This window comes from Peromyscus californicus, unplaced genomic scaffold (assembly GCF_007827085.1).
Source record: "Peromyscus californicus insignis strain IS unplaced genomic scaffold, ASM782708v3 Scaffold_10__1_contigs__length_136768540, whole genome shotgun sequence".
NCBI lineage: Eukaryota > Metazoa > Chordata > Mammalia > Rodentia > Cricetidae > Peromyscus > Peromyscus californicus.
The window spans coordinates 135,931,897-135,959,755 of record NW_026294391.1 but is presented as its reverse complement, the minus strand read 5'-3'; the positions used below and the strand labels follow the sequence as shown (position 1 = coordinate 135,959,755).

At 38.2% G+C, this 27,859-nt stretch overlaps 3 protein-coding genes across 10 annotated transcripts in view; 1 reads left to right on the top strand and 2 right to left on the bottom strand.

Annotated features, from left to right (window-relative positions):
• Brcc3 (BRCA1/BRCA2-containing complex subunit 3) overlaps positions 1-5,420 on the bottom strand; it is a 117,852-nt gene extending 112,432 nt beyond the window's left edge. The window contains exons 1-3 of one of the 2 annotated variants that reach the window (XM_052742819.1): positions 5,160-5,416; positions 4,532-4,548; positions 3,618-3,672 (exon numbers count right to left, since the gene is read on the bottom strand). In XM_052742819.1, coding sequence (XP_052598779.1) covers positions 3,618-3,672; positions 4,532-4,548; positions 5,160-5,282 — 195 coding nt within the window. In that variant the 5' untranslated portion in view covers positions 5,283-5,416. Of the gene's footprint in view, positions 1-3,617; positions 3,673-4,531; positions 4,549-5,159 lie in introns of both variants that reach the window. The other variant, XM_052742826.1, reaches the window with a different exon arrangement.
• A 53-nt stretch (positions 5,421-5,473) lies between these two features.
• Positions 5,474-23,477, top strand: LOC128113295 (protein p13 MTCP-1). 7 transcript variants are annotated; one of them, XM_052742881.1, is made up of 7 exons: positions 5,474-5,998; positions 10,840-10,991; positions 11,108-11,278; positions 11,361-11,412; positions 11,501-13,058; positions 17,889-18,030; positions 22,145-23,477. In XM_052742881.1, the coding sequence occupies exons 2-4, from the start codon at positions 10,887-10,889 to the stop codon at positions 11,406-11,408; spliced, it is 324 nt and encodes a 107-aa protein (XP_052598841.1). In that variant the 5' UTR covers positions 5,474-5,998; positions 10,840-10,886; the 3' UTR covers positions 11,409-11,412; positions 11,501-13,058; positions 17,889-18,030; positions 22,145-23,477. The 7 variants fall into 7 exon arrangements, with proteins under 7 accessions (XP_052598841.1, XP_052598832.1, XP_052598848.1 ...); XM_052742872.1 differs by having other exon boundaries at positions 9,456-10,991; XM_052742888.1 differs by lacking the exon at positions 22,145-23,477 and having other exon boundaries at positions 9,456-10,991; positions 12,991-13,058; positions 17,889-17,935.
• Positions 21,998-27,859, bottom strand: part of Fundc2 (FUN14 domain containing 2) — a 27,487-nt gene continuing 21,625 nt past the window's right edge. Inside the window, exon 5 of the mRNA XM_052742850.1 lies at positions 21,998-27,707. Coding sequence (XP_052598810.1) covers positions 27,630-27,707 — 78 coding nt within the window. The 3' untranslated portion in view covers positions 21,998-27,629. The remainder of the gene's footprint in view (positions 27,708-27,859) is intronic.

The following is a 27,859-nucleotide window of genomic DNA, read 5'->3' as shown; positions in this document are numbered from 1 at the left end:
AAGAATGTGAAATATCTCAACATTTCTTAAATATTGACTACATATTGAAATAATACTTTACATAATAAAACCAAATAAAATATACCCTTATATTAACATTATTTTCATTCTTTTGCTGTAGCTACTTATTAAAGAAAATGTGAATATTGTTAAAAGCATTTTGGTATGAAAACCTATCCTAAATAGACAAAAATCAAGACAAGGTATCAATTGCATAACAAATACTGACTATTCTTTTAATAAATAAAATGTTGCTTAAGGGATAACCTGTTCTTTTCATTGTTGTTGTTTGACAAGGTCTTACTCTACAGCCCAAAATGGCCTGCAACTCACTATGTAGCTTAGGTTAGCTTGAAACTCACAAAAATCCTTTGCCTGGCCTCTTGAGTGCTGAGATTACAGATGTGAGCCACCTGGCTTTATAATTTGTTGAAAACACAGATAGCTCTAGAGGGCTTATATCTCAGAAGGTTGTTATGCTTTTGTATTATTCAGTTCCCATAAATCATGTGTTTCTATTTTATGTGGCTTTTCACATAGTCTCCCTTCTGTGTAAATATTTTCACTTGGTAATCTCTTTTATATTAAGTTCCTGACCACACTATAAATATCTAATCATTTTCCTCTCATATATATTCTTTCATAATAGATAAACACTTATTTCTTCTAGAACACACATTGTGTTCTATTTATTTTCACACTTTCCTCTGGTACTAGAATACAAGCTTCTCAAAGCAGGGACCATATTTCATTTATGACTTTCTTACCAGCAACTAATACAATGTGTGGCGGGCATAGAGTAGACGAAAAATAAAATTAGAAACAGAGACAGATGCATCCCCTCTCAAAGAATAATGAGACAAATAACTGACTTTTCAACAGGATCTATGAAATCCCAAAGATTACATCTTAGAGAACTAAAATAAAATACATGCAAACCAATAATTCTATACTCTAAGAATGGTTCCTTTAAACTGCAGACAAAGTAAGGACATCTTCAGATGCCTAATGGAGGGAATCTATTATCAGGACAGAAATGTTACAGTTCTTCAAACAGAAAGATAATTCCAAAAAAATGAAGGAATGACTATGTGCCATAAAAATATTTGCATAAACACAATGAATACAGAGTGAACAAAAAAGTAATAACAATGTTAAATAAAGCTCAAAATACATATAGGATTAAAATGTATGACAATAATCCAAAAGGTAGAAGGGAATAAATTAAAATAAAAAATGTTCAAAAGTTTTAGTACAAATACTCCCCAACTTACAATTATTCAACCAAGGAATTTTTAAACTTTACACTGATGGGGATGTGGTATATATTCAGCAGAAATTGTACTTCAAATTTAAATCTTTTCCTGGGCTGATGATAAACATGTAGCATAATAGACTTTTGCAATGCTGAGCTGCAGGTTTCAGTAAGCCATACAATCATGAAGATAAAAAATGGATAATGCACAATGTGCTAGGATGTTTGGTCTATATTTTCAACTTACAATGAGTTTATTCAAGATATAACAAATCATATTATTGGAGAGATGGCAAAAATAGTTGTATTAAACTGTAACAAATGAATACATAATGCAATATGTAGGAAAACCACTAAAAACATAAAAGACTATTATAATAAGTGGAGGGTCAAAATAGAATAATAAATTATATTTGATTAACACAAAAGAAGGCAAGAAAAGAGAATGAGTAATTTAAAATAAAAGGTGGATTAAATAGAAAGCAAAAGAATGGTAACTGTAAGTCATACATATTAGTAAATACTAAAAATAACAAACTCCAAATAAAAAGATTATCAGACTAGATTTTTATATGCTGCTAATAAGAGCTATAAATATTGGTATACAGACATGCTAAAAACAAGAAAAAACTTTACAAAAGAGTAGTTGAGTAAAGGAAAATATAGAATTAATAATTAGGTTTTCTTCTTGAAAATGAGAGTGACAGGGGCTGGAGAGATGGCTCAGAGGTTAAGAGCACTGACTGCTCTTCCAGAAGTCCTGAGTCCAATTCCCAGCAACCACATGGTGGCTCACAACCATCTGTAATGAGATCTGGTACCCTCTTCCATATACATAATAAATAAATAAATCTTAAAAAAAATGAGAGTGACTTAAGAGTCACTCTCTTAAGAGACTGACTACATTAGACTACAAATGAGAGTATTTGTAGTCTAATGTGACTTTTTAAAAAAAGATTTATTTATTATATGTACTTTATGTATATTGGTGTTTGTCTGCATGTACATTTTCACACCAGAAGAGGGCATCAGATCTCATGGGACTACAGTTATATATGGTAGTGACCCACCATGTGAATGATAGGAATTGAACTCAGAACCTCTGGAAGAGCAGCCAGTGCTCTTAACCATGGAGCTATCCTTCGCCCCTGTGACATTTTTTTTAAATAGGTGAAGTGTTATGGTTAATCTGGGTTGTCAACTTGGCTGGACTGACAGATACCTAGAGTAAGATTAGGGAAGCTCACTTCTGGTGTGCCTGTTACAGCATCATTTTCAGAGAAGACTGATTCACAGGAGAGTAATCCTGCATGTGGATACTCCATACAGTAGTCTGGGAGCCCAGGCAGAATTAAAGAAAAATAAGAGAAAGCCTGCCAGGGCAGCCTAGCTCCATCCTTCCCGAGCTAGTGCATGTAGCACTGTCACCATCGCCCATGGCCACCAGATTCCAGAGCCTCCAGCTGTCCAATGAAGACGCACAGCAGCTATGCTCCAGGGAGCTCCGAGGCCTGGATTGGGGCTGCAACATTTGTCCTCTTTGCTCTGAACTGAATTATCCTACTCTCCACTATGCAGAAAGTCAATTTTGGACCACCAGCACCCCAACTGGGTAAGAAATCCTATAAATTGCCTTTTATAACAAATATCATAGAGAGGGAAAGAAAGAGATCTCAATTCTATTGCTTCTGTTCCTCTAGAAAACACAGGAAGAAAGGCAGCTTAAGTTGTTATGGTGAAGGAGTTTGTATATAAAAAAAATAAGTAGATGCTTTAAGGCCTAATAGCTTGGAGAAAGGATAAGAAACATTTTTTTTATTATAGTTTACAGTAAACAAATTATTTTTATTACAGTTTACAGAATCATTAGCTTCTGTTATATTGAAGGAAAATCTAACTGGTTTTATACAATTAGCTTAGAGAATGGCATGAAAAGTGGGGTGGGAGTGCACACTCATGAGACAAGCCAGAGTGGGCTAAAAATCATGACACCATGAATAAATTGCCTATAAGAAGTATAAATAGACTACTTGGGACTAGGTAAAAAGGTAACAAGAATATGAACCAAACCTCAAAGTCTTAAGTAAAGTAGGAGAAAAGCTAGAAAACAGGCAGCGACAGCAAGGAGAGGAACAGGGTAATGTTGATCAGATTATTTCTATTCATCAAGTGAAGTTCCTACAAAGAACAGAAACTAACTAGGTCCCATTCTAGTGAGATTTTTCATCTGATTTTAGTAGAAAAAAAAACATGCTGCACAATTACAAAGTGAATTAATATCCTGGCTGAAGTCATCAAACAGACTGCAGAAATTCCTCCCCAGCTGAAAATTTCCATCATGCAAAATTTTTATCATACATACCTTTTCTGCAACTGTGCGCATTTCAGTTCCAGTGTATGTAAATTTGGAGTCATTCCTATTGGAGATAGATTAGAAAAGGGGGGAACTAGGGTTTGGAATAGAAAAAGGAGTCAAGGAAAAATAAGATAAACAGTTCTTGCACTGTAACCTTAGCTGAAACAAAAGAGTAGGGAAAGGGAACAGAGTAGACTCCAGGTAGGAGGGGGCTTGATAAACAATAAGCTATGCTTTGCTGTTTAAACAAAGGAGACCCAAAGGTTTTACTATCTCTCAAGCTTTCAAGGTACTAGTAACCTCTAGGATCACTGTAGGGTTCACAGGGGTGGGGGTGGAAAGGGACAGAAATCCACTGATGATTTAGATGGAGGAATAGATCAACAAGGGAAAAGCCTCTCAATGTGTGGATATTATCTGCTACAATGAAAGTTACTGGCATATATATCTCTGACATTTCAGGGAAGAGAGAATGTAAAATACAAAGCAAGAAAATGGAAAGCAATAGAGCCAAATGTCAAGTATATTGATAATCATTTTTAATAAGCTGCCTTTATTTCAGTCAGCAAATTTCTATTTGTGTACCTATCATGCAGTAGCCAATTGGGCTCCTGGAGCTCCAACAAAATTCTATTTATAAGAACTTTTACAGGTTCATTTATGCACTTATGATGTTGGTTCCTTCAGCCAGATTTTTCCACATGAGAGCATAAATGTCTCAAATAAAAATCATGCTATAATATAAGGTTAAAATGAATCTTTAGGGCTGTGGTAGAATTCAGATTGTATTGTTGAGGGAGCTCTGTTCTGTAAATGTTAAGATACAACATGTACACACTATTACCAAAATTGTTGCAGTTCTTCACTAAGAATCAGTTTAGAGATTATAATATGATGTAAGTAAACAAATATAGTCTTACCTTATGTCATCATTCAACTGGAGTAGGAAAGAGCAGAAAACATTACTGACACATTGTTTATTAAGTTATAGGGATGCAAATTTACATGAAAATTAGGTCATATGTTCATACACAACAGCATGAAAGACTGGAGAATTCAATCTGAGCACTTTACAGCTACAGTGTATTTCCTCATCTACTTACACACGTCTGTAACATTTAACCACAACAGACTTTGGAGTCCACAAAACCCTTCTGGCCTGAGTACTTTGCCCTACTTTAAAATGCTTTAGTGATAGCTCTGTTTCCCATAGGGAAAACTGGTAGCGAGACAAGAAGTTTTAACCGTGGTCTGCTTGTTTCCTAATACCTCGATATCCTCATTATACCAGAATGTGTTTCTGGCTTGATTTTCAGCTTTGGTCACTGGTGTGACAACTCCCACCCCCGTGGGCTCATGCAGACCGCTGAGAGTTTGCAGGAACATAAGCATGGATCACAGGGCCAGAGGAAAAGGACCCCGCGACAGCATTACAAAACGCAAAACGCAAAGGACCTAAATCGCGTTCCTGTGGCCTCCCAGCCGATTCAGGTACCACTGGGTACTACTGATCAGCAAGGTTTCAGCCAGGTTGGCCGACCTACTCACCTCCCCTATACACAGACCCATCACCTCCTCCTTTTCAGTGCTCAGAGCATGGTTGAGACAAACTAGGAAAGCGTCAGACTCAAGATGAACCGCTTGAACAGCTTGCAACACCTGCACCGCCATCTTTGTAGGTTCCGCACGTCCGCCTAACGCCCACAGCAGCCTGGCCAACCACGTACTCCGACGCAACCTTCCCAGCCGGCCGCTGGATGCTCCGCCCAGGCCTGGCCTAGCGGCGCGGTTTTCACAGAGGCGGAGCCTGGGGCGCGGAGGCGGTGCCCTCCTAGCGGCACCTGGGAGACTCACTGGTCTGTCTGGGCTGGCGAAGCAGTGGGGCACTGGTGGTGGCTGACAAAGGCAGTCTGCACGGCAGTCCGGGCCGCTGGGTGGCTGGGTGGCAGGGAGGCGGTGTTTGTCCGCCGGGGCGGACGTGGGCTGTGAGCAGCTCTCAGGAGCAAGGGCAGACGCCTCCACAGTGCTGGCGCCCATTTTGCCCGCCCGCTGAGAACCCTGCGCGGCCTACACGCGTCAGGGACAGCGCTTTGAGGTGACATCGCCACGAACAACGGCCTCTTTTGAAAGTTGGTCCTAAAACAGTTAAGGTTTTATTTTATTTTGTTTTATTTCCAAGTCACAGCCCTTGAATCTCTCTGGACCACGTCCTGATGCTGGCCTGACCTCCTAACTTCGGTTCTAGTGACCTCGGCCCTGGATGTCCCTTGGTTCGCCTTGGGCTTGCATCGAGATCCCTGCTTGAGTGTCCCAGGGTGGGAGACCTGGAAGTTTTAGCCTAGCTGTTCCGGAGAAGGTGTAATTAGTCCAAGAATCATTATATACATGTGAGTAACCTTTTACAGAAACAGTGTTTTACTGTGTCTGAAAAAGTAACTCCAGTTTGCTTGCTGTTACTTTTTACAAAAGCTTTTAGATATATATTTGTTTGATACAGGAAAAGAAGGATTGAGGGAGAGACAACTTTTTATTTGCGTTTGAATGTATTACATCAAGTAACTAATTCCAGGAAATTACAAATTTCACCTGATCTCTTTCCTGGTGTCAGACATGATTAACTTATATGTAAAACTTATTTTATTTTAAAATATGCCAATGAACTAAGGGATAAATGTACAAACCTTCCTTCCAATTTACAAGTTTACCAATTACACGAGGGATTTAGTATTGATTATAAATTAAAGCAAAATATATGCCACGCAGCCTCCACAGCTGATACGCTTTTGTTTGAATTTGTTTTTTAAAATTCCTTTTTTAATTCTGAAGCCAGTCAGATATGGCAGTACTGGAAGGGAACTTACTCAAGGCGCTACTTGAAGAGGTGTTGATGCTTTGCTCTTCTCTCCCAAGTCAGTTCCAACCCAAGTCTCACTACAAATACTGTCCCAAATCCAGGGCACTGTGGTGCAATATATATGCCAACAACCTCTCTTTTTACCTTATGCTTATGTCACATCTTTCCATGATTAACTTTCATAATGATAAACGTTGGAGAAACTGCAGGGGTGTAATTGGACCTATCTGCATTTTCTCTTTAAGTTTCAATTTTATGTCTTATGTTATTTTCAGTTATTGTTCATAGCTAACATGTCCTGCCTTGGTGGGGCAGCAGGAACTGCTATCTTATTACATTTGCTTAAGGGATATTTTTGAATTTGTCAATTTGTTTAGCTGCCTTCAAGAAGAAAAATACTTTTTTTTAGTCAGTCTCATATTGTAGGATGTTCATGCTACCTTTTACAGCTACAAACATTTGACCAGAGAGGGAAATAATGATTAACATTTATAGCAAGCTTATTATGTGCTAAAGACTCTACTAAGAATTTGCATACATGGTGTGTATAAACTGCTTCAACTGGAATCAGGCTCTGAAATCTCTAGCTGGGTGAACTAGTTGGAATGGTTATCTAATTTCTCTGTGTCTTACTTTCATTACCTTTAATTGGGAATAATACCAATGCCCATCTCATAACATCCCATGAAGATCAAATGGGTCAGTGTACCTAAACATATGTTTTTGTTTCTGTTTTTTGTTTGTTTTGTTTTTCATTTTCCAAGACAGGATTTTTCTGTGTATCCCTGGCTGTCCTGGAACTCTCTCTGTGGACCAAGCTGGCCTTGAACTCAGAGGTTGGCCTGCCTCTGCCTCCAAGCGCTGGGATTAAAGGTGTGCACCACCACCACCCGGCACCTAAACATATGTTAAACATATGAGAAGTGTTTAATAAGTACCATTGCAGTCAATATGTTCATAATTTTACACCTCAGGGAAACTGAGGTAGAGAAAGATTAGGTTGTCTGAAGGTCACAAAGCTTCTAAGTGGCACAAGCAGGATTCATTCATCAGCCAAGCTGATACCTGGACCTATGTTCTTTGGCAGCTGAAATCATAATTGGATGAGGATATTAAATGGCTTCAAATAATTAGCATATTCAACTTATTGATGCTATTTAAAAACTCAAATACCTCAAAATAAAGCAAATCATACTCTTGTAAAGAAAAAAATACAAAACCATTCTTCCTGTAAAGGAAAAAAAGATGGTTTTATTTAAATTACAACCAAAGGAAGCTCTTTTATATTCTGAAATTCATTTAGAACCTAATTTACAAAGTGTCTAAAATAATGTGTCTAGGTCAGTATGGCTTTTGGAATCAAGGCAACTTCTATGGAGGCCATCTCTTTTAGTGGATGCTATAGCTGTAAAGTTATGCAAAAACATATTTTGGGATGCATTTGTATCTGAAACTGGTAGTATTTTCAAGTTAAATTGCATAGGTTTATATTCCATGTATTGTACTAAATTTGTAACTAAATTTATCCTGTAGTTTTAAGATATTCCTTAGTTTGGAGAATCCTGTATTTTGTGAACAAATACCATATGCCAAAAAAAATGTTCTCTAGTCAAATAAGTTTGGGAAATGTTAAACTATTTAAAAATCTCTGTACAGTATAACTTAGTTGGAATTTTTACTATACTAATATGCTTTTATGATCTCCAATGTTCCCAAACTTACTTGACCAAGGAAAATGTTGGGATCAAGAGTTCTAAAGAACCACATTTATGGAAATGATGTTCCATTCATCCAATATGTTATTTTTATAGACTTTGATCTAAATGCCTTTTGCTCAGCCTTTGCATTTATCTACTGAGGGTGTTGATGTTTTCATAGTTATGTGGTGGCTTATCAGTCTCTTGATCACTGCCTTTGCCTTTCTCTGGGCCCTTATGCTCTGAATGATAGGACACAGAAATCCAGGCTAACTGAGTGTTGTTCCCAGGCTCATCTTGTCAGTGCCTAGCCTGTTTAACCTTTGGAGGTCACAGCAGCACACCATACTGCTTTTCTTCTGAGAATATTTTGTAGTGCCTCATAGTAATTTAGAATATCACATTCTATCTGCCTTCTCTTCCACTGGAATTATTTCCTTCCAATGTCAGTATGACCAATAAAGTTTTGTTTTTATTCAAAAGAAATTTAAATGTCAACATGTTGGTTGTTGCTAGGACCTATCTATATCTATGAAGTTGAGATGGTCTTGAAACCCTTAACAGTTGGCTCCTGCTTTAAAAAATGCTGTGTGTGTGTGTGTGTGTGTGTGTGTGTGTGTGTGTGTGTGTGCGCGCTCATTTTTATTTTTGTATTGGAATTTACTGGGTGTGTTGTGTGTATGTCTAAAGCTCTACAAGAGAGGCAGAACACTTATATTTGCTAAATGAAAAAATGGCTTACAAATGTATATCTAGAGACTCATGCATTTTAGGCAGATAGAAAGGAAGAGCAAGGGTATGCAGCTTGAACAACCGTGGTATTTGAAAGAAATTTTGGTTTGAAGACAGTGGTAATGGTGATATTTGCTGGAACTGGTGATATAGGGTGTAGCAAGTGAGTGAGAAGAAATTCAAGATAACTCATAGTTTTTGAGTGTACAGAAGAGTTGATATTACCATACAGTAAGAGTTTGGTTAAGGAGAAAAGGATACTAACATAAATAAGTTGGAAATGAGAGAGTACATCCAGATGAAAAGGGGAACATGTGAGAGGTTCAGAATCATAATCACTGAGGAAATAAATGGATAACTATCATACCTATTTATTTGTCACAAAAATGTGACCATATTCTCTCTCTCTCTCTCTCTCTCTCTCTCTCTCTCTCTCTCTCTCTCTCTCTCTCTCTCTCTCTCCCTCTCTCTCTCCCTCCCTCCCTCCCTCCCTCCCTCTCTCTCTCTCTCTCTCTCTCTCTCTCTCTCTCTCTCTCTCTCTCTCTCTCTCTCTCTCGACAGGGTCTCCTTACGTAGTTAACCTAGGGCTTAGCTATAATATACTAGTTGGCCTCAAATTTACTATATATATATCCCAGGCTGGCTTGAACTTTACTCAGCTTCTGGCATGCTAGGATTGCAGGCATGCACCAACATACCCATTTTGAGACAATAGTTTTTATTACTAATTTCCTTTTAGGGGATAGGCAGAAAAACAGTGTTAAGTGGGGGAAAATCAGATTCAGGATGGTATCCTTGAAAGAAAGAAGAACTAGGCTTAGCATCATTCCTTTATTTCTGGCTTCTCATTCCACATCATGATTGACATCTGGTTTGCTCTGGATAGTATCACTTTGAGGACTCTAACAATCTCCCAAACTATGCTTCATTTCCTTTCCCATTAATAGCTACTTATTGGGAATGGGGGGGTCTCTGTTGTGGGACAGATACCCACTGATGTATTTGTGCTCTGTAAAAGATAGAAATACAGTGAATCTGTATCATGATGCTATGAGTGATTCCCATGAGATTCTGTTCATGAAAAATGCATCTGAAGCTATGAGATCTAAAGCTGGGCATAGGACTATTATGGAGAGTTTCCTTACCACCCCAAACTCTGAGAACTGTACTTTATTTACACTTTTAAAGAGCAGAGAGATATTTTTGACCTTCTAGTTTGTAGAATAAAAATTTACAACTATGCCTCTTAGAAAAACAGGCTTCTGTGACATCCTGCTTAAGTGAAACAGGGAGCTAGATAGATGGCTGTTGTTTGCTTTCAGAAAGTCATGAAACTACACTAAATATTTTTGCTAAAATGAAAATCCCTTTCTGGATAAGCCTCACTAGTATAAATAACTTTTAAAATAAAAAGACAGGTATTTCTTTGCCCTTGTAACAAACTTAGTCTCATTTTAGAAAGCCATATACATCATTGAGAATCTTTTTAAAAATGTAAACTGCTTGGGAGTGGCTTTTATCTGAAGAATATGGCATGCATGTGTCTGTTTCACTACTTTTCTGCCAAAATCATGTATCCTTAGGTACACTTTTGTGCATTTTCTATTCTTAACACACTACCATTGAATACTGCTTTGTAGATGCAAAAGAGAGAAAAACCAATGCCCAGCCTCCTGTAGTTCTCATCTCATCTCCCCACAGAACGAACTTAGAATTCTTGAGTGCTTTACCATAGAAAGTTCGCATTACCTAGGCTTTGCCTGAGTGTCACTTCAGTTTCATTTTCAGAAAGCTTAAGATGCCATTTGATATATGTAGGTTTACAAATAGATATGTATGAGGTTTGGTTCTGGTTGGTGGTTGCTAGTCCCAGGTCACCTTGCTCACTAGTGAGTTCATTCAAACCTCAAAAGTCACACCTGTGTCCTGTGCGCGGATGCTGCAGGCTTAGGTGGAGAAAAGCAGGGCTAGAATTGGAACCCAAAGCCCAGAATGGCAAGAGAGGATGTGGGGGCTCCACCCGATCATCTCTGGGTTCACCAAGAAGGTGTCTACCGCGACGAATATCAGCGCACATGGGTAGCTGTGGTGGAAGAGGTAACTGCTTTAATTTAAAAAAAAATTTTTTTTTGCTTTTGCTTTTAAGTAACCTGGTTTCTATCTAGTCTCAATATTCTGATGTCTTTGGTTTTATTTTTGATCATTCCTATTAGGAGACAAGTTTCCTAAAGGCTCGAGTCCAGCAAGTTCAAGTTCCCTTAGGTGATGCAACTAGGCCAAGTCACCTTCTTACTTCCCAGCTACCTCTCATGTGGCAACTCTACCCAGAGGAGCGCTACATGGATAACAACTCTCGCTTGTGGCAGATTCAGCATCATTTAATGGTACACATTTTGCTCAATCATTTTCCCTTATACTGGGGATCTTACAATGGAGTGCTTTATAAACTTTCTTTTTTTCTGATAGGTCAGGGGAGTACAGGAACTACTGCTTAAACTTTTGCCTGATGATTAACCTGGTATGTATTTCTATTTTTTTTCCTCCTTCTTCCCCTTCTTGGTTTTCACTCTATTCAGTTGTAGTAATTTGAATGATTTTTTTTTCAGGTGCTGGAATTGTAGGAAGATATGTTCCTCTGTTCTATTCACATCATTCACCACTACAGTGCTCCTACACTTGGGGCTGGGTGGGGAGAGAGTAGTTTGAAAAACTACAGAAGTTTATTTAGGAAGGGTCATGAAGAACACTGCCAGTGACACTACAGAGAAAGGGTTACACAGGGCAGAAATCAAGCCAACAAAAGCATTTAGTCAGGAAATGTAACTTGAAATTGACTCCTCTGGAAATTGCCATAGAACCTTTAATGGACTTCATCGGTTGAACCTGGGATCTGGTGAATCCCACAAAAATCTGCACATGCTACAGAACAGATGCCCTCATCACCAAGGACTTGGTACTGATTTAGAGAGAAGAGAGCAGCCTCTAGCAGCATCAACATGTATTTGTTGCTTATTTCCCCTGCAGCAAATCACTTGCTTTTCCTTCTTCCATTCTGTAAATATCTGAGGTTTTGTTCTAGTGTTTCCCATCCCAGTACTGACCTAATTTGGATCTACTGAGAACTTAAGGAGTTCTGGGAGGAAAAGGTTATTTGTACTGATAAAATTAGTTTCAAAGGCTCCTGTGCCTTCCTTCTTTCTGAAACCTGTGTCTTTGAATTGTTTTTACAAGTTTCTCATCAAAACCTTGTGAATCTAAATTCTTTGATTACAAATATTTTACATATTTGGCTTCCATTTGACCTCAATAGATAATGTTAACTTTTATTGGCACTTTTCTCAAGAGGTAATAGCAACTAACATTGCTAATTTTAGGGAAAGTGTTTCTTTTACTTGTAAAAATTTTCCTGAATTAAAGCAGTCATGACAGTTTATGCACATTAAAGTAAGGTTTTGCTTTTTAAAATATGTCTTGGGCCCAGAGCAATGGTGCATGTCTATAATCCCAGCTATTTGGAAGACTGAGGCAGGAGAATCACTTCACCCCAGGAGTTTGGTGCCAGCCTAAGAAACATAATGAGGCTCTGTCTTAAACAAAAAAGCACTTGGGTATAATAGCTACTGTGTATTGAGTTCTTAATACTTTCCAGTTACTATTCTGTGCACTTTATATATGTTATCATGTTTAGTTCTTCCATCAGTTCCTTGAGGTACGTATAATTCCTATTGACATGAATAGTGAAAGAAAAAAATGTTCAAGAAGTTTAATCATTTACCAAGGGTTTCTTTTGTGAATCATAGAATCAGGCATTGGGCCAGGCCTTTAAAACAGTGGTGTCATTCTGACATTTGCTTACAATATTCAAGATGACTAGACTGAATTTTTTTCATGTCTATATCTTCCATACTTGAGATGGAAATATAAAAATATAGTTGATTCATCTTATGAATTGAGAAAGAGTATTTTTAGTGCAACTATTTTTCTAACAATTGTAAGGTCATTCTACTTGCCCCAGAAGAAAATTCTATGTAGATAGATAGGCTTCAAAGTCTTTATAACTAAAAAAAGCAACATTTTAATAATTTTTTTGTTTTAGTTTTCTGGATATGCCACAAAAGGATCCATGCCAGAAACAAGCCTGTGAAATACAGAAATGTTTACAAGGTAGTATATAGATTTTTTAAAATAATATTTTTAAACTTTATCTATCAACTAACTGTAAGAAACTAATGATATTATCAGCAACTTTCATTAACTTTAATTAACTAATTATGAATATTTTCTTCATTGTATTATGAAATGTTTAGAATATTAAAAGAGTTGTTATGTAGGGAATGGGAGGCTGTCTTCAGTGGTAGAGCACCTAACATGTGCAAAGCCCTAAGGGTTCTATCCTCAGCACCACATATACACAAAAAAGTGATTTCATTTAAGCTATGGGTTATTGAGTTCCATTGTACATTAGAATTACCTAACTTTTTTTTTTGTTGTTTTGTTTTTTGAGACAGGGTTTCTCTGTGTAACAGCCCTGGCTGCCCTAGAACTCATTTTGTTGACCAGGCTGGCTTCTAACTCAGAGGTCCCCTGCCTCTGCCTCCCAAATGTACCTGGAGAACTTTAAAACTTGTTTAGCACACTTAAAGCAGACTTCCTGGAGGTAGGGTCTGAGCAGGAATCATTTTACAAAGTTAACCAAGTGATTTTAATGCACAACCCCAGCTAAGAATTACTGAGCTAGCCAGGCTGTGGTGGCACATGCCTTTAATCCCAGCACTCGAGAGGCAGAGGCAGGCAGATCTCCGAGTTGAAGGCCAGTCTGGTCTACAAAGTGAGTTCCAGGACAGCAAGGACTAAACAGAAACCCTGTCTTGAAAAACAAACAAAAAAAAAAGGAAAGGAAAAAAGAATTACTGAGCTAAGCAAAATCCTTCTATGAAAAGACTGGTTTGGAGTTGAGGATATGGGGCATCTGTGTCAAAACTCAGGTAGCTATAGCTGTGTGGTTTACTCATAGTATGCTGACTTTATCAGTTCTAAACATTTTCATGGAGCCTTAGGCTTTTCTAAGTATAGAATCATATTTATAAACATAAATAATTTGACTTCATGCTTTCCTATTTGTATTTATTTTATTTCTTTCTCTTGCCTGATTTCTCTGCTGAACATTTCAAGTACTATATTAAGTAAAGGTAGAGAGAATGGAAACCCTTTTCTAGAGGAAAAAGTTGCTTTCGGTTTTCCCCTATTCACTATGATATTGGCTACAAGTTATATTTAGCATTTATTCTGTGAAGATACAACCCTATTATACCTAGTTTCTTTAGGGTTATTTTACATGAAAGGATGTTGAATTTTATTGAAGGCCTTTTTTCTACATCTATTGAGGTGTTAGTGTGGTTGTGTTGACTCTATTTATATATTGTATTTATTGATTTATGTATGTTGAACCATATTTGCATCCTTGAAACAAAGCCAACTCTTTTCATTGGTGTCACTGAATTAAGTTTTAAAGTCATTAACTTAGGCTTTCTACATGTATGTTCGTTAAAGGATCTTTGATATTGTATGTTTTTTACTGTTTTGACTCTTTGTTCTTTTGGGAGCCCGCCACCCAGCTCCCAAATAAATTACACATGGGGGCTTATTGTTAATTATAAATGGCCAGCCTTAGCTTGGCTTGTTTCTTGCCAGCTTTTCTTGACTTAAATTATCCCATCTACTTTTTGCAACTGGGCTTTTCCTGTTCTCTTACTTACTATGTGACTTGCTGTATAGCTGTGTGGCTGGCCCCTAGCGTCCTCCTCTCCTTGTTCTCTTGCTCTTTATTCTCCTCCCAGATTTCCCTTTCTATTTATTCTCTCTGCCTGCCAGGCCCAACTATCTTTTCTCCTGCCTCACTATTGGCCATTCAGCTCTTTATTAGACCATCAGGTGTTTTACACAGGCAAAGTAACACAGCTTCACAGAGTTAAACAAATGCAACAAAAAAGAATGCAACACATTTTGCATCATTAGGAGGGAGGAGGTGTGTAGCTAGAGTTTTCCTGCCTGGCCCACAGTCAAGACAAATCTCTCTCACCTGCCAGTCCCACAGCCGCTCAAACCCGACCAAGTAAACACAGAGACTTATATTGGTTACAAACTGTATGGCCGTGGCAGGCTTCTTGCTAACTGTTCTTACAGCTTAAATTAATCCATTTCCATTAATCTATACCTTGCCACATGGCTCGTGGCTTACCGGCATCTTCACATGCTGTTGGTCATTGTGGTGGCTGGCAGTGTCTCTCTGACTCAGCCTTCCACTTCCCAGCTTTATTCTCCTCCTTGTCCCGCCTACACTTCCTGCCTAGCCAATGGCCAATCAGTGTTTTATTTATTGACCAATCAGCAACACATTTGCCATACAGAACATCCCACAGCAGAGGTGGGACCTGTGGGTGGTATGTAGAGTGAATAGAAAATTTCTTAATAAAGAAAAATGAAAAAAAAAAAAACCATTTTGCATCATTAAATATTCAACAGCATAAACATATGTAACACATCTTAAAATAATATTCCACAACAATATTGGTTTTGTAAAATAAATTTGGAAGAATTCTTTCCCTTTATTTTATTTTTTTGTATATGGTATTTGGCCTGCACATATGTCTGTGCATCACATGTGTGCCTGGTGCCCATAGAGGCCAAAAGAGGGTTTTGAATTTCCTAGAACTGGAGCTACAGACAGTTGTGAGCCATCATATGGGTACTGTGAATCAAACCTAGGCCCTCTAGAATAGCAGCCAGTGCTCTTAACTGCTGACTTATCTCTCCAGCTCCATTCTTTCCCTTTCTATTTTATGGTCTAGTCTGAGGACGATTGGTGTTAATTTTTTGTTTTTGTTTTTGTTTTTAAAATAGTGGTTGTAGACCATCTGCATAGTGTGCACAAAGCCCTAACTTCAATCTCTACTACCACAAATATGTCAGGATCTGTGCTTTTCTTTGATGGGAGGCTTTTTTTTTATTATTTTACTTTCAGTTTCATTGCTTGCTATTGATTTATTTAGATTTTTTCATATTTGGGAGTTCAATTTTGATAGGTCATATATGCAGAAATTTGTCCATTTTCTTAGACTTTCCAATTGACATATCATTTTTCAAAATATTCATTAATTATTTCAGTTGTTTTTAGTGTAATATTCCTTTTGTCTCCTGTTATTATTATTGTTTATTATTATTATTGCTGCTTCTGCTGTTGTTGTTGTTGTACTGGAAGTTGAACCTGGGGCCTTGTGTAAACATTCTACCAATGAGTTATATTCTCATGTCTCTTGTTACTTTTTAAATTTTGAAGTTATCCTGTCTAGCCTTGAACTCACTCCACAGCTCAAGTAGGTCTTGAACTTAAGATCCTCCTGCCTTAGCCTCCTGAGTATTTTAGGATTATAGCTCCATGCCACTCTGCTTGGATTTTAATTTTATGAATTTGAATCTGAGTCTTCTTTTTTTTGATTAGCTTATTTGTCAATTTTGTTTCCTTTTAAAAAGTCAACAGTTTCATTGATTCTTTGTATTTTTTGTGTTCTACATTAATTTTCTACTTGATTTTTATTTTCTTTCCATCTATTAGTTTTGAGTTTGGCTTGCTCTTGTTTTTTTCTAAAATCTTGAGATACATTGTAGCTTGAGTTTTCCTGCCTGGCCCACAGTCAGGGCAAATCTCTCTCACCTGCCAGTCCCACAGCCGCTCAGACCCGACCAAGTAAACACAGAGACTTATATTGGTTACAAACTGTATGGCCGTGGCAGGCTTCTTGCTAACTGTTTTTACAACTTAAATTAATCCATTTCCATTAATCTATACCTTGCCACATGGCTCGTGGCTTACCGGCATCTTCACATGCTGTTTCTCATCATGGCGGCTGGCAGTGTCTCTCTGACTCAGCCTTCCACTTCCCAGCTTTATTCTCCTCCTTGTCCCGCCTACACTTCCTGCCTAGCCAATGGCCAATCAGTGTTTTATTTATTGACCAATCAGCAACACATTTGCCATACAGAACACCCTACAGCATGGGTTCTAATACCCTTAGGTATTTATATGAGATCTTATTTTTTTAATATGGGCACTTATAAATTGTGAGTTAAAATGCACTATAGATCAAATAGACTTAACAGACTTCTAGAGAATATACTAACAGCAGCAGAATACATAGTATCTTCATCAGCCTATGGAACTTTCTCCAAGATAGATCAGGATGACTGGCTAAAGAGTATGTTGTTCCCCATTCCAAGAACTTTTCGTATATATAGCCAGCCTGAGCCACCACTAGTCCATGTTTATATGTGGCCAAGTGAGGATTCACTTGAGGCCCTCAGTCTGTGTAGCTGGGACACTGACAAATGGCCTAGCCACATACTATATCCCCAGTGCCTCTGAGTTCTGAGCTGGGGGTGGAGGGATGCAGGAACTAAGCAATGCACAGGTGTTGGTCTTGGCACTCTCAGCCTTAGAACCCATAGTAAACCACACGCCATGGTCACCTTACCTTTATGTTTTATAACCCTTTCAAAACCTAAAAAAAATTGTTAGCTCCCACTTTCATTTTTAAAGAAGGGGGATTAAATTTGGCATTCAAGCTTCAGTTTGCTATGAAACTATGAAAATGTGGGTTGTATGCATTTTTTCTAATTCATCAAATTGCAAAATGGGACTAGTGGCCACTAATCATATCGAAAACTACTGCCAAAGGCACTTAACTAAAACAGAAATTATATATTAAAATAGCATTCAACCACTTATAAATTGTGATTTTCTTCCTATTAGACCTTTAGATAGTTATTAATGAATTCTCCTTTTACTTCTTGACCTGTTGACAGATTTCTAAATCAGAAAGAATTCAATAGAGTTGGGTATATCTTCTAGGTGCTAAGTGAAAAGTGTTGGAAAATGCTTAATTACCTTGTACCTTCTTAGTTCTATGAGATCATTAATAAAACTTGCCTGTTTTTCAGCCAACAACTATATGGAATCGAAGTGTCAGGCTGTCATCCAAGAACTTCGTAAGTGTTGTGCTCGATATCCCAAGGGAAGATCTCTTGTCTGCTCAGGATTTGAGAAAGAAGAAGAAAACCTGACACTAAAGTCTGGATCCAAGTAAAGTTGTGTTGAGAAGTTAAATTCTGCTTTATGTTTCCCTTAAGTATGTTTTATTTACTACCCCTTCCTCATGCCAAGTAGCAGCAAATAGCAAATGAAAAAGTCAATTGTAAAAGTTAGGAAATATGCCATCTATGCAAAACAGACCAAAATAACCTATGTTAGAAAATAAATATGTATAATGTAAAAGGGAGCTGCTAAAATAAACCTGTTTTACATGAAAATTTTGGTTACTAAATGTATTTTAAGAGACTATTAGATTCAGATGTTAATGAATTCTTTAATTCCTGAAATCAGACTGTTATCTGCATCTTGACCTTGTTTGCCAAATCTTGGATCTCTGTTGAATATAGATGAGATACAGAGCATTGAGTTTATTACAGAATAACATGAAATACTCTGAAGAGTAAGTGGATAATGGTCAGAGACCATTATGCCAACATACCAATAGAGGTAGCTTGTATACTATTTTCTTTTGTTTTTTAACCTTTATGTGAATAGGTATTCTGCCTACATGTGTGTCTGTATACCATGTCTTGGATCTCCTGGAAGTGGAGTTACAGATAGTTGTGAGCTGCCATGTGGGTGCTGGGAAATGAAGCTCTGGAAGAGCATCCATTGCTTTAACCCCTGAGCAGTCTCTCCAGCCCTTATTTTCTAAATTTTTCTACTATTTTCTAAATTTCTAGAACAGGCAGCTTTCTCAGGGGTGTTTTCCTGTTTAGGTGACTGATAGCTCATTTGGATTAACTTGCAAGAATGAGGGGACAAAGTTATAGCTTTGTTCTTTACCAGAAGGCTCCTGGCTAGATAGTAATCTTATGACCTTCCCAACAGTTCAGAATATAATCTACCCACAGCCAAAGGTACTCAGATCCCATTCTTTGGATCAGTAATCAAAGTCCCACAGTTTCAGTTCCTGGTTTTACAAACTGCTGATTATGGAAGAAGCCATCCTCAATAAACTTCAAGCCTGATAATACATAACTAGCTATTTAACAAGATCAGTAGTGTCAGTGATAAAACCTAAGTTGCATGAGGCCCTCCAGCATTAGAATCATAATACCTTTCATAGATTACATGCTACATTATTTTAAAGTTTCTTTTAACCTAACTCAATACCAATAATTCAATTTCCTTCCAAATGCAGTAGGAACATTGTTCTTTTGCATCCCCACCACAATGCCTAGCCGCAGATACTTAATATTTCCTCAGTGATCGGAAAAGCACATAGTGAAAGAGTTTCCCCTTGCAAGGGCATCTTGGCAGTTGGGAGCCAAGGAATACCACAAAGTCATAACATGCAACAAACCTCACACAAGAGATTTATAGGGGAGAGACACAGAATGGCAGCTACCTCTGACCGGAAACAGACAACAATGGGCTGGGTAGAGGGGCAGCCTTTTGAAGGGTCTTTGAAGCATGCACAGTGAACTAGTGGCAAAGTACAGTGTGGTTAGAAGTATTGCTTGGCCATTAACAGTCACAGGAGCAGGGAGGGGCAGGGTGAATTTCCACTGGCCTGTTACTGTGTTATAGCTCTAAGGGGAAAAGTTTTCTTAGTACAAGTGTTGCAGCTCTGAGGGGAAACCTTTTCCCCAGTTCAAGTGTTACAGCTCTCTCTGAAGGAAAAGGCATCTTGGCAGTTGGGAGCCAACTACAAAGTCATTCCACACAGCAAACCTCACACATTTATTGGGAAAGATACAAGAGGGTGGCGCCTTCTGCTTAGGAGAGAAGCAGCAAAGAAGTAAACGAGAGGCAGGCTTTATATAGGGTTTCTTGGGGGCAGTTTTAGATTTCCAAGGTGGGGATTGTGGGACTTCAAATTCAGGGATTGGTGGGTTTTCAAAACCCAGACATGAGCATGGACTTTTTACCCTAGTTAGCCTACACATAGTCTTCTAATGTTCACTGATCCCAAATTTATCATGAAGGAATGGAAGAAACACTTCCATTGCAAGTCAGTGTGAGGCCTAATGAGAACCAAACTATCAGAGCTGCACTGAAGCTAAAAGGTTTTTATTCAAGGCATGAACTGCCAAGTTGTCTCCAAGTGAAGAGAGAACAACCCCACAAAAAAGGGAGTTGGGGGTTTTATAGGGTGGTCTTAGTTGGGTGAGGGAGCATTGTGTGAAAAGAAACTGCTGTAAGCAAAAAAAAAATTATGGGGGTACTTCTGGTCATAAGGATAGCAGGGTATGAAAACAGGGTGTTGCAGTCAAGCTGCTCTGCTAAGAGTCAGATGACTTCTGAGACATGCAGAATGTTCCATTTCTATTTCTTCTGAAGGGGCCAGGTCCCACCCAGGTGGTATCTTCAGCAAGACCATCTTGGGAAAGAAAGCCTTACAGTCAGCACTGTGTGACAAAACTTTTCCTGGTGAGATGCAACATACATATCTACTCAACACAAGTAGCCCATGACAGACCAAAGTACAGATACCACCGAAGTCCAACTTGGAGAACCAATGAGTTTTATTGGAGTTAATTGTAAGTAAGGAGCAGAAACGACTCAAAGGCAGCTGCATCTACAAAGCCCACTCCAGCACAGGTGACAGCTCACAACGCTGGGAATCTGGAGCACACTGCACAACCTGCAGGCAGTTCAACAGCTTGAGTATCTCAAGTGACTCATTTGATCTAAACCTCTTCCAGGTAGTCCAGCTGGTTTCTGATTCTTCCAGGAAGCTGGTCTGGTCTTAGGATCTTCTTTGCAGTTTGGCTGGTCTGAGAGTCTTCTTTGTAGTTTTATTTCTTGCTCTGGGAGGAGGAGCCTAATGAATCTCGTCAATTTTAGGGACTTCCTGAAGCTATTTTGAGTTGTTTACCTTCCTGCTTAAGGAGCTTCCCTGCAGGATGGAATGTTTCAATCTCAGAGGAAACTGTTATAGAACAGTCAGGCAGGCGCCTAGCAACAGAAGAATTTTAGGTGATTATTCTTTATTTCCTTATAACCAAAACCTATTGTAGTAGATCCAGATAATATTGAAACAAAACTGCCAAAGGAAACCTGTTGATAGCTGGTAACTATTTTATATCCATTTTCTTTCCTCAAATAGATGTTAGTTCTACTGTTGTCCCTCACCCCCCTCCCAAAAGAAAAATGCCTTTTGGAGCTGAGGATGTAGCTCAGTTGGTAGAGTACTTGGTTAATGTGTACAAGGCCCAGGGTTTGACCCCCTGCACTGCATAAACCAGGCATAATGATACAAACCTGTAATGCCCAAACTCAGGTGAAGTCAGGAGGATCGGGAGTTCAAGGCTATCCTCAGCTACATAGAGAGTAGCCTAGACTATGTATGACCTGTCTCAAAAAAAAAAAAAGGAAAAAGATGCCTTTGTAAGAATGTGAGCAAGAAAATTCTGGTAGTTCCTTGATGTCCAAATACCATTATTTGATAACAAATCTTTTTTTTTTTCTTTTAAGTGTCTGTGTAATATGACTGCAGTCATGTGCATACCACTGATACAATCTAGGGGTCTTGATTGAGTTCATTTTCTCGGCCACTTAAAAGAACTGAAAGGCATGAAAAATCTCAAGGGCAACAGGTGGCAGCAGGAAAATCACAACAACCACAGAGAGAATCAACAGTTGAAGAAAGGCTTTTGTTGTGAGTGAGGAGACATATACATACAACAGACACACAGAAAAAGGACCTTTGCAAAGCAGAGTGAGGCCTTGGAAAGACAAAAAATCTTGGGGGCTTGGGATTTTAAATCTCTGAAGAGCATTCCTTCCCTAATTTAGGGTTCATCAGTTTGAACATTGTTGAGCCAGTTCATCACCAGGGGAGGCTTGTATTAAGCTGCCAGACTTTAATCTCAAGTCAGGAGTGTCTGCCTACCATGGTGCACATTTGGAAGTTCTCATCCCACAATGGTACAGCCTGGTGAATTCTGCCTAACCCTCTGTCTTAGTTAGGATTTTTAATGCTGTGAAGAGACACCATGACCATGACAACTCTTATAAAGAAAACATTTAATTGGAATGGGTTGCTTACAGTTTCAGAGGTTCAGTCCACTATCATCATGGTGGCCAGCATGGAGGCCTGCAGCAGACATGGTGCTGGAGCTGAATGTTACATCTTTTTTTTTCTTCTTTTCTTTAGAGGCAGAGAGGCAGCAGAGAGGCAACAGAGAGGCAGAGAAGCCGAATGCTACATCTTGCAGGCAACAGGAAGTCAGTCAACTGACACACTGGGCTTTAAGAAACCTCAAAGCCCACCCCCACAGTGACATACTTCCTCCAACAATGCCACACCTAATAGTGCCACTTCCTTTGGAGGCCATTTTCTTTCAAACCACCACACCCTCCCCTCCACACACCCTCCCCAATTCAATTCTTTTCTTCAAAGCAACATTTTTTTTCTAAAGCATTCCTAGGAATCACTGTAAAAATGAAATAAAAAGGCTTCTTCTGTGGTTAAATACTTGAAGAATGCTAGTCTAGACACATGTAAATGGTTAGTTTCCTGCCAGAGTTTAGTTTTTCATATGAGATACAATTCTTTGTAGTATTATCCTGTTGTGAAACTGAACCTCTTTTGTAGACAAGCATTTCTTTGAGTGATTTTCCTCCAAAGAGACTTTCTGGAAATATGCTATCTGAAAGATATTTGATCCACAAAGGAGGGTAACAATTCTAAATTCCCATGAAGTAATTTAAGTGAACTCTCATTAATAGTAAAAACATTTTAATAAAGCACTTTACAATTATAATGTGTACATCACCTATGAATCTAAATTGCACTTAAAATAACATCTGATAGTGATTGCTTAGGACTTACATATGACTCACAAAATCAAATAATTGCTTTTTTCTGTTTTATTAGTTATGTTTACTTTAAAACATTTTAAATGTCTCTCTCCTAAAGTATACTGCCTTATTTTGAGTTTCAAAAGCTTCCAAGTATTTGCTCCTTTATGTAAACTATCCTGTCTTAGTTTAAGTCAACAAATCTACTGAAAGACATTGACTTAAATCTTATTCTCTTTAGCTATTATGGCATACAGAAAAATGAGTATTTTTTATGTAACACTGACCAAGACTAACACTGAAACATAGTCTTCAGGGAAGAACTCTTGTGACAACTATGGTCTCATCTCTCATTTTGGAAATACAAAACCCTCCAAGTAGCTATTAGTGATTCTAAGTTTAATCACTTGGTTGATGATTGACAGACCTTAGCAAGGATGTTACTTTTCAATAGCAGTGGGTAAATCAATTGTAGGGTGACATTTGGGCAGCAAGTGAACATTCCATTACTTTACAGCCTTTTATTCAGTAATTTCAGCATATACTGATGGCAAAAATCCCCTTTTCCATTTTGTTATAATACACCTTTCTTCCTTACAATGTAACTCAATAAATTGTGGTACTACATTTGTGTTCAGTATCCAGAAATCATCTCAAGTTAATTTTAAAATAAAATTTAAAAAGTATTCACTTGTTAACAGAATTGTAATTTTATTAGCACCTACTTCCAACTCCTTTAGTGTTCTCTATCTTCACTGCTCATCAAGAAAATCTGAGATATGTGAAGCCTCAACCTACCACAATGGCATCCTAGACCAGTGAAGTCAAAACCCCTAGTATAAGAGCCACAACTCAACATTTAAAATTCCACAGGTGATTCCCTTGTGTAAACAAGGATGAGAACTGCTGCTCTTAGTAATCACATCATTTCTTAACATTTTAATATTGGAAAAAGTAGATAGTTTTGATACAGCAAAAATGTGAAAAGAGGCACTAGGAACAGAAAGGAGTGGGAGGAAGGAAAGGAGGGAAAGAAGGAAGGAAGAAGTCTAGCTTTTCTTCAAATTTTCCATTTCTTAAGGATAAAAGCACCACAGATCTGAACCACACTGCATGGTTTCTGGGAAATCAGGCTCCGAACTAAAAGTTTTCTCCAATGGCTCATGGTTATCTGATTAACTGAACAGAGAACCTATTTTAAATACTCTATTTCACAAAATCAACTTCTCATGACAAAAAAGAAAGGAAACTGCTAATTTAGGCAGCAGATTCATTTCCCTGCAAGGATGGCTAGATAAGAGCTTTCCTCTTAGATGAAACAAACACTGATGGTACACAAAAATTTCAAATTCATTTGCATATCACTTTTCCAGGAAGAGATTTGTAATTTTTTTCCAACTATAAAAGTACAGCTTTCAAATAAGAGCTTAACCCTTAGTTATGTCCACCTTTCTGGCAAATATGAAAGAATAAAGAGGACATTCTTAATAATTAACAAGCATACACCTTAAAACTATAGCACCTAGAATCATACAGCTCATTCTTTGCTGAACCATTAGATTCTTCCACTCGAATTATGTATGGTCTGCCACAATTCATGAGACATTAATCTCACAGATCCAGTAGCATGGGCTCTGGCCCAAGTGATGGGTCATATGGGGGAGTCAAAAACCTCAAACTGTTTACCAGTGTCTATAGTGATGAGAGGTCAAGGCAAATAAAGGTTCATATGGGGGAAGTCTTGTTAGCATATTATCAGAATGATGACACTTATAGCAATGAGTGGGCTGCTCCTACACAGGTAGGCATCCCCTGGGTTCCTGGTTAAAAAAAAATAAAGGTTTCACAGAGCCTTGGGTAGAGTGGAAATGTTGGAATTTATCTGTTGAGCCTACACAGGCATGCCAGAAAAAAGAGTGCCTCTGCCTCTCCCCCTTGGCCTTCTGTCTGATGGAGAATATCATAAACATTATAACTGCAGCAGCATCCTCATCCTACCCTGTCCCTTGTGGGAGGCACACTTGGGTCCAGAGTAGTAAGGATGCAGGGCAGAACCATAGTGCCCCTGTGGGGGATCAGAAGTGAACCAGGGGCTATAGGGTACTGATGGAATGCACTGTTCCTGCATTTCTGCCAGTAGGGGAAACAAAAATACCAACACATTGTCAAACACCAAGCTTCTCAGTGCCTTATATATTGACAATGATCAACCTCTCCATCAAAGAAAATCAATTCCATCACCTCTGGTAAAGAGGCTATCATGTTATTTGACTCTGGGCACTTGAAACAAATCATGTGCCTTTCCAAACAGGTCTTGCTAATCAAATGAAAACAAATGTATTCAACGGTGTAACTGCCTAACCCTGTTATCATTTAGGTTGTGCATGGAAAGACAGCTGCTTTTTCCAGAAATCTTAATCTCCCATTTAAAGTTAGGCCTGCTTAGCTCTTCTTTTCTTGCAATGCTGAGGATTGAACCCAGGGCCTCACACATGCTCTATCATTGAGCTATATCCCCAGTAATCTCCCATTTAAGATGAAGCAAAGATGCTGACACAATGAGGCGTCAGTAAAGGTTCCCCAAAGTGCTTTAGGCTACTTAAGTGACCACTGAGCTAAACTGGAACTTGACATGTGCACACTGTGACTAATCACCTTCTGCACCAGCTCTACACAAACACAAGTGACCACATGGACCCTGACCAAACTTCAAGAAAGACCTATAGATTTTTGTTTGTTTGTTTGTTTTTGTTTTTCGAGACAGGGTTTTTCTGTGTAGTTTTGGTGCCTGTCCTGGATCTCGCTCTGTAGACCAGGCTGGCCTTGAACTCAAAGAGATCCGCCTGGCTCTGCCTCCTGAGCTCTGAGATTAAAGGCATGCGTCACCACTACCCGGTGACCTATAGATCTTATTTCAGACAATGAGGGTAGAATCTGACTCTAGACTATTACCTATTACAACCTTTCAAAGGAACTCCAACCTGATAATCTTGATTATAATAATCACAAATAATCACAAAGAAAGCAGATGGGCCAGAAGTTAGCTACCAATCTACCAAAGAAGTAGTCGATGACCACTCCCCACCACATATCCAAAGGGACAATGCAATAGCTTTTGCTGTCACCATACCATTGATGTGGGTAAGACATAGGGAGAGTAACATGGCTATAGGCAGAATCACCATAAATGGCACAACTCCAAGAATGATACAGAGAACTATAAAACAGATGATATCTCAGTTATCAATATAATATTACAAGTAGAATAAGTAATATTAGCTTAAATAATACCAAAATGTAATGAGGAAATACAAATAGGTGAATCCTAAGCAGTTTTACACATCCAGTGGTAATTTCAATTTTAAAATTCAATACGTCATTGTTAAGGTATGTCAAAAAGTAATTATCTTTAATGTATGACCTTAAAAACACACTATTGCACATGGGATCATCTACATATCTAAGAATTCATTTGGGGTAAACCTAATCTTTAACAGGGAAGAGTTTTCTTTATACAAATAAATAGACTCAATAAATACTTGAAATCTATTAAGTGGTAGGCCCTGTGGGTACAATGAAGATGACAGGAGACTTAGCTTTTGGAAGATGATTTCCTAATTGGAGTTGAGATCATGGTAATAGGCATTATAGCAAAATCTGAAGTGCATACAGACTTTTATTTTAAAGAATAATTCTGATGGAGACTGCATTTGATGGAAATAATTTATTTCACATAAACTATCACTGTCATTCTAAATTCTGAATGCCTGGAACATCTCTTTAAAATTCTGGCTTATATGTTATATTTCATACTAACTGGATAAAGAAACAGTATTTCCATAGAGGAATACTGCTACCCCTAGTATTTTAACAAATGTGAAGAATATTTCAAATTTCAAAGCACAGAAACCTTTCTATGAAATAAATATTTAACAGTTTCTTCCTTTTCCTACCTAAATCACTTGAAAACAGCCATGACATGAGATGCAGTATGTGGTAATGGTGGAAAACATTTCTGGACTGGATCTTAATACCAAAAAATGACTCATCTGACCATCCAATAATGAATTTCTAGCAGTTGGTTTCCATAAAGACCCACCTATCAAATACAATACCTACATTACTTCATACATCTTTATCAGAAGTTCATTTCATATTCAATCTTTTTAGTTATAGTATTTATACTGTCATTTTGGCAGGATAATTACAGCAAGTATAAAAACCTCTCTTGCCGGGCGGTGGTGGCACACGCCTTTAATCCCAGCACTTGGGAGGCAGAGATAGGTGGATCTCTCTGTGAGTTTGAGGCCAGCCTGGTCTACTGAGCAAGATCCAAGATAGCCAGGGCAACACAGAGAAAACCTGTCTGGAAAAAAATAAAAACAAAACAACAAAAAAACCAACCTCTTTGTATAATCTAAAATCAACTGAAAAAGAAAGCACATACCAAGATACCAAAATCTTTCATGCTTAAAGGCAAATGTATTTGGTTCCTTTCCATGTAACACATACTAAAGTAATTACATGCTGCTTTTCCAAATCAAGTTAGGAAAAGGATCTTACATAGAGGAAAGGGAACATTCTTATTAAGCTACTCATTGACCAAGTAGTGAGGAGTATACTGGGAGAGTTAACATCTATTGTCTTTTCCAACATGTCAAGCTCATGAGAAGGTCTATATTAACCTTGTACCAGAAGAAGCCTATAGAAGCCATTCAGATTTGCTACAACAGGGAGGAAGCCATGGGAGGAGAGGAGGAAGAGGAGTGTAGATTAGCCTATGTTTGAGTGTAGAAGCTGCTGGCAAGAAAAAAAAAAATAAAATGAAGTTGTATTTCTTAGGATGCCATGCCAAGCAGAAAGCCTCCAAAAAATCCTCCAGTCACTAGAACATTCTTCTTTACAAATGACACAACCTGAAAAACAGAAGATTTTGATACAATGAGTTATTTTGCTAAGGATGTTGATCATTTCCATTACTAATGACTGTACGTATAGTCTTATTCCCTTATTTTCCAAAGCTGCCACGTTACTGCAAAAGTTTCTATTCATCTGAGGTTTGGTGCAT